The 13,363-nt window shown below is 41.0% G+C and overlaps 1 protein-coding gene across 3 annotated transcripts in view; it reads left to right on the top strand.

Annotated features, from left to right (window-relative positions):
* LOC105463505 (ring finger protein 175) overlaps positions 1–13,363 on the top strand; it is a 49,306-nt gene that overhangs the window by 6,050 nt on the left and 29,893 nt on the right. For 2 of the 3 annotated variants that reach the window (XR_976374.3, XM_011710637.2), the window contains exons 2-3: positions 2,197–2,234; positions 4,929–5,070. Coding sequence is in view for 2 of the 3 variants with exons in the window: in XM_011710637.2 (XP_011708939.2) it covers positions 2,197–2,234; positions 4,929–5,070 (180 nt within the window). In the remaining variant the exon portion in view is untranslated. Of the gene's footprint in view, positions 1–2,196; positions 2,235–4,888; positions 5,071–13,363 lie in introns of all 3 variants that reach the window. The other variant, XM_011710638.2, reaches the window with a different exon arrangement.

Below are 13,363 nucleotides of genomic sequence, written 5' to 3' on the forward strand. Positions count from 1 at the left end.
AGTGAGCTAAGATCACACCATTGCACTCTAGCCTGGAGTCTAGTCTTGCACTCAAGCAAGACTCCACCTCGAAAAGAAAAAAAGAGAGAGATAAAAACACAGAAAAGAAAAAGAAAAGATAAAAACACAGTTATTTTGCATTTTAGGGTTTGAGATGTCTGGGGTTCTCTAAAGCAGGGCAGGGCCCCTGCAGCCTGATCTAGAGTTGATGCTGCCAGGGAGGATGGTGCTAGGGCTCTCTAGACTCAGATGAGGGCTGCCAGTGTCCTCTGCTCTCCCTCCACATGCCTGGTGCCTCTCTGCCGGTGCCTCTGGTTTAACCACTAGTATTCTGCTAGTGTGGGGGCCTCCAAACCTTAAATTGACTTTCGGTGAACCTTCTTTTACTAATCCCAGTTGCATCCCCCACTTCTAGACACCCCAGGACCCTGCAATCCACAGCCCTCCTGAGAGTATTTGCACACACATTCTGCTCTGCACTGCCCACATGCTGGTGGGCTTCGGTGTCTTTTGCCCTATGGTGTCCCAGTGTCCCTTTCTGCTGGCCCATCTACCGGTAGTTTCAGAATTGGCTGCTCTGGACTCCTCTCTCATTCTCTTTGGACTTGGAGGCTTATATCCTTTTGCTATTGTTCTAGTGGTGTTTGGGGAGGGAGAGGAGGTAAGTGCACTTTTTTTATTTAACATGTTTCAATAAAAGACCTCATTTTTACTTTTTTTTTTTAAACACAGTTATTACTAGTGAGTTTAAACACCTTTCCGTAAATTGGTCATTTGTATATCTCAATTCGTGAATTTCTCATTCATGTACTTTGCCCTTTTGGACAATCTGTCTCTTTTTGATTAAATTATAAAAGCCCTTTTCACATATGATTATTAGCTTTTTGCCCCTCACATATGTTATGCTTTCCCCAGTTCAATTTGTCTTTCAAATATTGAGGACTATAATGCATTTTATTTTAAATGTCCTCAAAATCTGTCATTTTTTTAACTTTATAATTTCTGGGCTCTATATTATACTTAAAAATGCCTTTTCCACTGCAGAATTATAAACATGTTTATCCATGTTTTCTTCTAGTACTTTTAAGATTTTCTTTCACACATTTAAGAGAGAACAAGGCTTTGGATGAAATAGAAAAGTATACGTTTAGGCAGTATTTGCACAATGCCAGGACCTTTCTGGGTGATGCCAGGAAAGAAGAAGGGGATGGCATAGGGGATAATACTGGCAACTTCTCAATGGCTCCCTGTCCCCAGGTGGTCCCACCAGGTGGGTCCCTAATATTCAAATGGAAGTCACAACAGCTGGGCTCAAGTGTTGAGTTCCAAGAATGAAGCAAGCCTCAGGTAATCAAGCTGCATGAATCTCCTCCTTTGTTCCACAGGTCCCTTTCTGCTAAGTTCTACTTTGGGGGCAAAAACATTGGCTGTCTGCTCTTCTGTGCTCTCCATCAAAGTTACACGATTATGTCTTTCCAATGATTGGCCTTAAAGGTTTCAAATGACCAGATGTAGTGGGTTAGCAATAATCTAGAAAAGGTAGTCCATAGGTGGACTCTGTAGGTCATCCAAAAAGCACAGTTCTGCAGATGATCTCTGTGCTTTCCAGCTCAATTTGTAAGGCAACAAGCCCAGATTACTCCGTTTCCTGGGGTCAGTAATGATGCCTTCTTAGCAGGAGAATGTAAGAATGCTCCAAATCAGCGGAGCCTCTGGTCAGCTCTGTCTCTGAAACTTTGAACTTGGAAATGATATTTACTCACTGAGATTGGAGATATTTACTCAATGCAATCATTTAAGATATCAGCAAAACAGATGTTTTTTAGGGATGCTCAGACTCACACTTCATATCCTAGAAGCCAGAGTAGCATGGCCTGTTGGGAGACCACTCTCTGTAACTTTGACTGATTTGCCAAAACAGAACCATTGAAATGGAGCCTCATCTGATTCTCTGATCCAGGAACAGGATCAAATACTTATTAATAGTGACCTGATTACTCTTTTTTTGTTTGTTTGTTTCATGTTGTTTTAGTTCTGTAAGCAAATTATTTTACTAGAACTTTTATCCCAAATTATTCAAATACTATGTGATGCTGTTATTTTTCATGGTCTGAGTTTCAACATGGTCTTGGTTTTAACAGAAAAACCAAGAAAACAAAGATGTTTTTTGATAAGGGCCCTTTTTGTGTTTTTCAGATCTCTCATACAAAGCTTTCTGCAGAAGATGCGTGGAAGTAAGTAATTAGTATTTTTTAAGAGTTGTTTTGCTAAAAATTAGATTTTTATCTTAACAGTTGAGAAATTGAATGAAGTCATAATTTTCTTTGTAAATTTTCCAGGATAGAGAAGATGGGGTAGGATACACAAATACCATAGACCAAAACACATGGATTTCATCTGTTTTCTACAGCATGATCCATAGGAAAAGATCATGCAGTTACACAAAGCTGGATTAATATATCCTTCAAAATATGGCTGTGTCAAGTTACTATTATTTTAGGCACAAGTTACTATTTATTTTAGGCACAACATACACCGGTTTTGTTCCTACACACATTGCCCCTGTGTTCTGGTACATACTGTAGGGCCATTGGGCCCTGTGAGTGCCACATGAAGTGAAATAAGAATGAAAAGCTCCTCCTTTTTTGTATTACAGGAGTCAATTTTGGATGCATTCCTACTCAAAAAAGAAAATACTTACTACATTTGTACACCAATATATACTTTTCAAAGTACTTCAACATAGGCTAACCAATTTGAGATGCATTTTTATAATAGATTAATCTGATATAATAGATTAATAATCTTATAAAGTGTATTTTATATCTAGGCAAGTGCTATTTTAGACTGATGATGAAGTCACTCTTTTATCTATATGCCCTAAGTTCAAAGTCTGTTAATTATATAGAATATTAAAAAGCTATTTTAGATTTGGAGCTGTATAAACCACAACTAAGCACTTGTAGTTTTTCATTTTTCTTCCCATTTCTTCAGGGGAACAAGTTTGGTTTTTTGTTTGTTTGTTTGTTTGTTTGTTTAAATGAGCTTCTAGAAATCATTCTTGTCTCCTGAGCTCAGCTTCCAATACAGAGACTAATAGCCATGTAATTTTATTCAAGTTGCTTACCTGATATGGATTTCAGCTTCGTCATTTGATAAATGAAGAAGATTCATTCCATCTATGGTAACTTCCAGCACTGACATTCTGATAGTCCCTCTCAAAGAAACTGAACTTCAGCAGTAGTATTTACGGGCTCTGTGGGCTGATTTCCACACCTTTTCCAGCAGGGGGAACCCTTGGGATTTGGATGAGACCCTTTTCTGAAACATTCACTGCTCTTTGGAGTAGCTGTAGAAATGCTGGCAGAGGGAGAGAACCCAACCCACATACCCATCAAGTGCCTTTAAAAGGTCACTATCTCATGGCACAGACTTACCCTGCAGTGTTTTCTGGGTGGTACACTAGCTAACTGCATACTGTAACCAGATGTAAGTGGAAACTTTAAGAGATTTTGTGACTGATGGTGCCACACTAGGGATGAAAGATAATGATAACCAATATTCAGAAAGTAACTGACAGCATTCATAGTTTTTCCCCATGTTCACTCATCTTGACCCTGGGCCTCTTTCTCTTCCTCTAGGCTCATGGTTCTCAATCTTGGCTGCCCCTTAAAATCACATGGGATGCCTGAAAAATTCCTGATGTCACATCCCATCCTGAAAATCTGTATTAATTTGCTAGGAATACCATAACAAAATACCACAGAATAGGTGGCTTAAAAATCAGAAATTTATTTTCTCGCAGTTCTAGAGGCTGAAGTCCAAGATTAAGTGCTGGCAGGTTTGTGTTGGTATGTTGAAGTACAGGGGACCAGGACATCAGTGTATGAATTTCGAGAGGGTGCAGCCCCCTAACACCCAGAAATGGTCATCTAATTGATCTGGATATGGGGGGTTAAGGTTTTTTTTAAAGCTTCCCAGTGATTCCTAACTTACAGACAAGGTCAAGAACCACTGCTCTAGGTTCTCATCAAGGCTACTCCAGAACGTTAAACCAGGTGACAAAGTATTTTGTTGATTTTCTCTACAATTGTGCAAAACTAAGCATCCAACTAAAACGGTAATGTTCAGCCATCACGGGAATGTTTGTGCGTGTCTAAGATAATACTTAAGCCTATTCTTTCTCTGTATAATAGTTCTGTAACAATTTATACAACTCATTCAAAAGCTTTCCATTGCCCCATGGATAATATTCTCTCCTCTGGCATAAGCACCATCTGCAGGGTATCCTTTTACTTGGAATAGTAGCAAATGATTTAAAATTACCAACATTGAACTGTTTTTGACTTTCAAAAATTGACGTTTCATATGATGCAGCTCAATAATAATTATTCCTCATGTAGATACAAATACAATAACATGTGCTTTATAGTCTTACAACAACCTTGTCAGTTACAGAAGGATGGTTATTTGAAATTTGCAAATGAGGAAACTGAGGCTCAGAGAGGATAAATGACTTCCCCAAGGTTGTGAGGCAATGAAGTGGCAGATCAGGGACTGGAACCCAGGTCTTCCTGGGGCTCATTAGTTTTTTTAGCCCCATCACTTAACTTAAAAGACAAGGCTGAGGCCAGCCACATGGGAAAGCAAAGGAACTAGTTTTACTAAGAGAGTCAGGCTTCTCCTCCCAGCTGCTCCTTCTCCAGATCTAGGGAAAGGGAAGAAACCAAGAAAAACTTTACAATCAAAACTTACCAACCCTTACCTTTGAAACCCCCTGTTGCTTTTTGTGAGCCAAACCCGTTTTTTTGTTTTGTTTTGTTTTTGTTTGTTGTTGTTGTTGTTTTGTTGGTTTTTTTTTTTTTTTTTTTTTGGCTAAATGCACAAGGTTGAGGGCTTTATCAGATGACCTCATTTGCCGGTTCCAGCCTGCAGCAGGAGAGGATGTACAAGATGCACCGGGGCCACGAATCCATGCACGTGGAAATGATCTTGATCTTCCTCTGCATTCTGGTCATTGCCCAGATAGTGCTGGTTCAGTGGAGACAGAGGCATGGTCGATCCTACAATGTGAGTCACCCCTGTAGCTGCTGGGAGCCTGCTCCAGCTTGTATCAGCTTGACTATTTTTTTCTAGGACACATTCTCCCTTGGTTACCACTTTGAAGGAACTGCCTTGGTTTAAGTCAGTGGTTCTCAACCAGCTGCAATTTCACTACCAGGAGACATTTGGCAATGTCTGGAAACATTTTTGACTGTCAAGACTTGTGGGGGGTGTAGATGGGGAGGGGAGTTGCTACTGGCACCTGGTAGATAGAGGCCAGGGATGCTGGTAAACATCCTCCAATGCAGAACAGCTCCCTACAACAAAAATTTTCTGGCCTAAAATGTCAATGTTGCCAAGACTGAGAAATCCTGGTTTAAGTAAACCAGTTTTCCTTTCATGCATGAACAACTTCTGCCAATAGTCCAGGAAAAGAAGGATTAGGAATAGCCAAAAGAAATGGTTTAGGCTGTCTGCTATGGTTTGAAGGTATCCCCCAAAGTTCTTGTGTTGGAGATGTAATCCCCAATGCAACAGGGCTGGGAGGTGGGGCCTAATAAGAGGTGATTTGGCCATAAGGGCTCTGCCCTTGTGAATAGATTAATGCCATTAATTTTGTGGGAGTGGGTTTATTATAAAAATATGAATGTGGGCCCATTTTCTCTCTCATTCTGTCCTGCCCTCTTACCTTCTGCCATGAGATGACACAGCAAGAAGGCCCTTGAAAGATGCAAACCCCTCTGTCTTGTACTTTCCAGCCTCCAGACCATGAGGCAATACATTGCTGTTTATTATAAATTACCCAGTCTGTAGTATTCTGTTATAGCAGCACAAAACAGACTAAGAAAGAAAATTGGTACCAAGAAGTGGGTCTGTTACTATAACAAATGCCTGAAAATGGGGAAGCAGCTTTGGAACTGTGTAATTGGGCAGAAGCTGGAAGAGTTTGAAGGAACAAGCTAGAAACAGCTGGTCTTGCTGTAACAATGGAGTATGAAAGACGAGTCTGGTTAGGGCTCAGAGGAAGAAAAGAACTATAGAGAAAGGCTGAAACTTTTCAGAGATTACTTAAGTGGTCATAGTCAGAATATTAGTGAAAATATGAACAGTAAAAGCCATTCTCCTGAGGTCTCAGACAGAAATGAGGAACAAGGTATCGGAAACTGAAGTAATGGCCATCCTCATTATAAAGTCAGAAAGAACTTGGCTTAACTGTGTCCATGCTGGAGGGCTTTATGGAAGGCAGATTTAAGAGCAATGAACCAGGATAGCTGGTGAAAGAAATTTCTAAGCAATATATTGAAGGACCTGCATGGCTTCTTTTAACTGCATATAGTAAAATGAAAGAAGAGATAAATGATTTAAAGATGGAATTTATAAGTAAAAGAGAAGCAATATAAAATTTGCAAAACTCACAGCCTGGCTACGTAAAGAATAAAAAGGTTTGCAAGGGTGCAGCCAAGTGACCCTTTGATAAAGGGGATTAACACAGCCAGAAGGAAGCCAGGTGCAAGTAATCAGGACAACAGGAAAATGACCCTGAAGGCATTTCAGTGACCTTCAAGGCTGCCTCTCTCAGCACAGGCCCAGGGCTCCAGGAGAGCAGAGTGGTTTGGGGTGACTCCCCAGTGTGCTCTACACAGGACCAGTGAGCAGAGCCACCTCAGGACTCTGCTCCTTGAATTCCAGCATCACTCTCCTTGGCTGCTTCAGCTGTGGCTCCAGGGAGCCCAGGTGCAGCTCAACCTGCTGCTCTGAAAGGTACAAGCTCTAAACTTTGGTGGCGCTAATTCTGTAGGCACATGCTGTGAGGGCATGGCAGCCTCCACTTAGATTTCAAAGGTGTTGCGGACAACCAGAGGGCCTAGGCAAAGATTTGTCTTGGGGTAGAGCTGCCACAGAGAGCGCCTAGGAGGACAATGCCCAGCAGAAGTGTGGAGTCACGGCCATAGCAGAGAGTCCTCACTAGGCCTAGGGGAGTCCTTCAGGGTGGGGATGCCCCCAAGTCCTAGAACTATACAACTACCAGCATGCAACTCCAGCCCAGGAGAGCTATGGGCATGCAGCATGCAACTCGAGCCTAAGAGATATGGACATGAGATTCCAACCTGTGAGAATTATGTGGGCTAAGCCTAGCAAAGCCATGGGGGCAAGGCTGTTCCTGAGGCCTCAGGGTTCCAAACCCTACATCAGTATGCCCAGAAAGTAGGACATGGAGTCAAAGAAGATTATCCTCAAGTCTTAGGATTTAGTATTGTTTACCTTGTCGAGTTTTAGACTTGTTTGGGGCCTGTTACTCCTTTCTTCTTGCCTATTTCTCCCTTTTGGTATGGGAATGTCTATCCTCTGCCTGACCGATCATTGTATTTTGGAGGAAGAGAACTTGTTAATTTCACAGGCTCACAGCTAGAGGGGAATTTGCCTCAGGATGAATTATGCCTTGAGTCTCACCCATATCTGATTTAGATGAGACCCTAGACTTTCATCAGAACAAGTTAAGAATTTGGAGCAATTGGGATGGAATGAATATGTTTTATGTGTGAGAAAAACATGAATTTGGAGCCAGGGCAGAATGCTGTGGTTCGAGTGTCCCCCAAAGTTCATGTGTTGGAAACATAATACTCAATACAACAGTGTTGGGAGGTGGGGCCTAATGAGAAGCAGTTAGGTCATGAGGGCTCTGCCTTCATGAATGGACTAATGCCTTTATTGCAGGAGTAGGTTCCTTATAAAAGGATAAGTTCAGCCACCTTTTCTCACTCTCGCTTTCTCTGGCCCTCTTGTCTTATGCCATAAGATGATGCAGCAAGATGGCCCTCACCAGATGCCAGCCATTCAATCTTGGACTTCTGAGCCCCCAGAACTGTGAGAAATAAATTTCTTTTCATTGTAAATTGCCCAATCTGTCATATTCTAGTATAGCAGCACAAAATGGACTAAGACACTCTAATGTTGTTTCATTAGTAGTAAACTATCTTGGCATTAATGGTTTACATATCCATGGAAATGTGTTCATGCACACACTGCATTGACCTCAGCAACATGGAACCAGATTTCATTTTCACAGACCAATCTCATTCAAGCATGTTCACCACCAGGGCCTGAGAGTCATACTGTGGGCCTTGTTGGGCCTGAGACCTTGCCATCGCAATGTTTACAGCAGTAGTTCTCAATGGTTAGAGCAGGGTGCATCAGAATCATCTAGAGAGCTTGTTAAATCAAGTTCCCAGGTCCTGTCCGTTGAGTTTCTGATTCAATAGTGACCCAAGAATTTGCTTGTCTAACAATTTCCCTCATGGTGCTGGTAATGTTGAGGCTGCCAGTCCTGGAACTACACTTTAAAATCCTCTGGTTTAGATTCAAACATGGACTAAATGGAGAAGTGTTGCAAAGGGAGAAGGTCCTCAGTTAACATTCTACATGGTTCTGGGTCTTGGAATGGCCATTATAGAGCCTGAGGGACTCAACTTGCCTGCAACACATGAAGTGTTGACTTAGACCAATATATTATTTTATTATTACCTGTCATAGAATTTATTTCCCATATAGTACAGGGTCTAAAGGAATTCTTTTGAGTTCTGTATTATATTTAAGTTTAGGTAATTTTGAACATTTTCTTTAGAAAGGGGAATCTCATTTTATTGTTTTAAAGCAAATGTATCCATTTCTGCCATGTCACCACTGTCTTATCAATTATAATAAACACCCTTTATATTGCACTTGGATAATGTTTTTAAGTAAATGAAACTGGAATCAAACCTCACTAGTACTTCACTCATATCAAAGAAAAGCTATTTAAATATATCTTAACTATGGTTTCCTTATCTGCAAAATGGAAGTATCTAAGATAAAATTTCTAGAGTCCTCATGTAGGAAGAAACCTGGATTCATAAGGAATCAGTTCATAGCCTTATTCATTCTTTCTTTATAATTAATCATTATCTCTGGGTTGATGTAGAAAAAAATGTTCTTTTTTCATAGTAACACAGGTGTGGATTTTGCATAAGAAGCCCCCTGACCTTGAAAGGAAACAGTGCCCCAGGAGCCCGTGACTCGCACTGTGTCGTACCACTCCTGCAACATTTTCATTTTATGATTTTTTTTTTCTTTGAGTTGGAGTTTTGCTCTTGTTGCCCAGGCTGGAGTGCAATGGTGTGATCTCGGCTCACTGCAACCTCCGCCTCCCGGGTTCAAGTGATCCTCCAGCCTCAGCCTCCCAAGTAGTTGGGATTACAGGTGCCTGCCACCACATCCGGCTAATTTTTGTATTTTTTTGTAGAGATGGGGTTTCACCATGTTGGCCAGGCTGTTCTCAAACTCCTAACCTCAGGTGATCCACCCACCTCAGCCTCCCAAAGTGCTGGGATTACAGGTATGAGCCACTGCGCCTGGCCAGATTTGATGATTTTTGAGGTGGCATATGCACAAAGACCATCCTTGTCCTGTATTGAAGCACTTTGGCTCTACCTGGCCAAAGACAGACCTGCTTATGCCTCAGAATCCCCTTTAAGGACTTGTGGCCATGGAAGGGTCTGACCGTAGATGACTCAGCTACATTGGACTAGGTGGACACCCTGGACCCTGACCTCTGTTGGTTAGCTGGAGTCATCTGAGTTGTTTCCTGTTGCTAACTGCACAAGCTGTGCTACCTGCAATGCCTCTCCAGGGACTTGCTTTTGACTGCCACCTCCCCCTGATTCCTTTAGTCACCCCACTTTTGCTCTCTAAGGTTGCTATTTCTATGTCCCTCTGTCACACAGCTTCTATGTTTTATGGCTACCCAGTGGGGCTCTGTAGTCCTAAGGATCACCTTGGAGGTGACCAGATGCCTGTGATCATGCCTCTCATGATGATAATGATCATGGTGATCCTGTCTAGCACTTTGACAAAGCCAGAAGCCTGCATAAAGTCGCCCCCACCATAGTCAAGGACAGATTCAGGTCTCATGGTGCCTTGAGACTGCTGAGTTAGCTCATAGACTTGGTTGGTCTCTGGAATATATTCTACGTCTTTGTGCATCAATCCATCTAATTATTGATATCATCCCAAAGGAACAGGTTGAGTAGCCCCATTCCCCTGCATGTCTCTATTGAGGGGCTACTCAATCTGTAGCTCAAGATGAGAGGCCAGGCTTTCCCATGCTGTAGCCTTGACTTTGCCCCATGCTTTGCATCCCTTCTTGGGGATTCACCTCCAGAGTGGTCATCAGAGCACAGCCATTTCAGGCACTGTTGGTGATGTTTGCAACCATCTGAGCTGGAAATTGTTCCTAGAGTACCACTAGCTTATTCTAACACTGGCTTCCAGCTTTCTTATACTTGGGTGAACAATATCAAAAAAACCCACTGCCTAATACACTACTGAATTTAAAGTCTTTGGGATGGAATTTGACAGACATGTGTGCATAAATGCTGATCTAAATTGCCCTATCATCCAGAGAGAACCTAGCTTTTAATTGTTTTTCTTGGCATGTATAAGACTAGCTACTGAGAGCTTTGAACATGTTTATAAGATTCACAACATTGCTGGCTCTTTTCTACAAGGGGCTATATAGTGAAATTTATCTCCATGACTTGATATTGTAACCTCTATCAATATTAGTAACATATTAATATATATTATAATTACTATAATACTCATAATTATACATAAAATTATTATATATAAATTTATATGTAAATTACTATTATTATTACAGCTGTGATAAGTGCTTTCTGTACTTTACCTCAGTTACCTTGAGAGGTAATTATTTTTTATCCCCTTTGTGAAATATAGTTCAGAGAAATTAAAAACCTTGGCCAAAGACATATAACTAATTAGTTGCAGAGAGGCTAGAATTCAACCTCACTAGTTATTTGCTCTCATATCAAGAACAAGCTCACTAAATATCTTTGAATTTCAAGTACAGTGACTGATCCATAGTAAATGTTCAATACTATTAGTTGACTCCAAAAGCATCCAAGAGATACTGTTTGTATATAACATTTGTGCAAACGTAATCATATGCTGTAAAAGCAGTTTGCTAATAAAAGAATCCTTTCCTGGACTTTTGTAAAGCTAGAGAGAATGCTCAAACATTGACTTACAAAGCAGTACATCTGCTTATCCTGCCTTGCCACCCCTTCTATTCTGCCTCATGCTTTTGTGTGTGTGTGTGTGTGTGTGTGTGTGTGTGTGTGTGTGTGTGTGTGACAGAGTCTCACTGTGTCACCCAGGTAGAGTGTAGTGGTGCGATCTTGGCTCACTGCAACCTCCGCCTCCCAGGTTCAAGAGATTCTCCTGCCTCAGCCTCCCAAGTAACTGGGATTATAGGTGCCTGACACTGCACCCAGCTAATTTTTTTATTTTAATAGAGACAGGGTTTCACTATGTTGGCCAGGCTGGTTTCGAACTCCTGACCTCAGGTGATCTGCCTGCCTCGGCTGGCCTCCCAAAGTGCTGGGATTACAGGCGTAAGCCACCATGCCCAGCTATTCAGTCTCATGCTTTTGCTGAGGACATTTTCCTGGGCTGATTTTGTGAGATACAGTAGGTTGGTGCAAAAGTAATTGTGGTTTTTCCCATTACTTTTAATAGCAAAAATAGCAATTACTTTTGCACCAACCTAATGTGGCAGGATGGTGAAAGGAAAGAGTACTGGCTTAGAAATAGGAAGATTCTAGCTACTCATTTAACTACAAGGAGCCTTTGTTTCCTGATATTTAAAATGATGAAATTTTTAAAAATAGGAAGGACTTCTGGTTTCAGCTCCAACATATAAAAAGCTTGGAAGTCAACACTTTTATCTTACAACAAGAAAAAAACTGGCCAAACTGATTATCAATGACTTTTCTTAGACCTGTCAGAGAATTGAGGTCACAGGGAAAACCACCACCTCAAAATCTAGAGAGACAGGTGAATGCAGGAAATCGTAGCTGAGATCTCCTTCCTGAAAGCAGAAGCGACAATGCCATACATTCAAATGTAGTAACTCTGAAGGATTGCTGGAAGCAGTGCATAAAGTAGTGTGAGAGTGAAAAACTCCTGGGAGCCACAGTCAGGGACCCCACATTTTGTTTAGGTTTTACCTCCAGCTACCCCACCAGGTTCCTATGATGAAAACCCAAGAAGTGTTCTCATGCTTCCAGCAGGGGAGGGGAAAAGTGACCACTTTGAACCAGATCCAGAATGTTCTCCATAACAAGGCCTACCACAGCAAGGGAAAAGATTAATAAGAGCCTCGTCCAATATGAGGGGAGAGAAATAACCCAACTCCAGCTTCCTCTAGCCTTCCTGTGTCACCTAAGGGGAAACAAAATAGTTGAGAAACACTTGTAAAGGCCACCCCAGGGACACAGGCCTGAAAGAGACTTAACCATATGATAACAGAATGCTCCCACTACCCTTACACCCTGCCACCACATCAACAGGTGTCCAGTGTAATAGCCAAAGGTTACAGCTGAAAGAGCTGTAAGCCTTAGACTCTATATAAGAAGGAATGTTTAGGGAAACCCAAAGACAACAGCAGAGACAGAAACAAGGACACTAGTGGAAATTGAAGACTTTGACACCTACAACTACAGCAAACATTAAACACAGCCCAACTCCTAGCCAAATTAATATAAAACCTCACACTAAAGGTCTGTTTATCTCAGCTTGTATTACTTAATACATCATGTCTGCTTTTCAACCAAATATTACAAGTCATGCTAGTAGGAGGAAAAAAACACAGTCTGAAGAGACAAAGAACCAAACTCAGATATGGCAGAGATTTTGGAATTATCAGACTAGGAATTTAAAATAATTATGATTAAAAAGTCAAACTCACAGAAGTAGAGTAGAATGGTGGTTACCAGAGGCCATAGGAGGGTGGGTAGATGGGGAAAGGGGAGCTATTATTGGTAAACAAGTACAAAGTTTTGGTTAGATATGAGGAATAAGTTCTGGTATTCTATTGCACAGCGTGGTGACTATAGGGTTAACATTAACGTATCGTATGTCCCAAAATAGCTAAGAGAGGATTTTAAATGTTCTCACTGCAAAAAAATGATAAATATTTGAGGTGATAGATATGCTAATTAGCCTGATTTGATCATTTCACAATGTATACATGTACAGAAACATCACATTGTACTTCATAAATATATACAATTATTATTTTTCATTTAAAAATAAAATAAAACTTAATGATGGCTAATATGCTAAGATCTCTAATGGAAAAAGTAGACAACATCCAAGTATAGATGGGTAATGTAATCAGAGAAGTGGACACTTACAAAGAACCTTTTAAAATGCTAAAAATAAAACAAAAAAAAATAGTACCAGAAGGGAAGAATGTCTT

Source organism: Macaca nemestrina, chromosome 3, assembly GCF_043159975.1.
Source record: "Macaca nemestrina isolate mMacNem1 chromosome 3, mMacNem.hap1, whole genome shotgun sequence".
Classification (NCBI taxonomy): domain Eukaryota; kingdom Metazoa; phylum Chordata; class Mammalia; order Primates; family Cercopithecidae; genus Macaca; species Macaca nemestrina.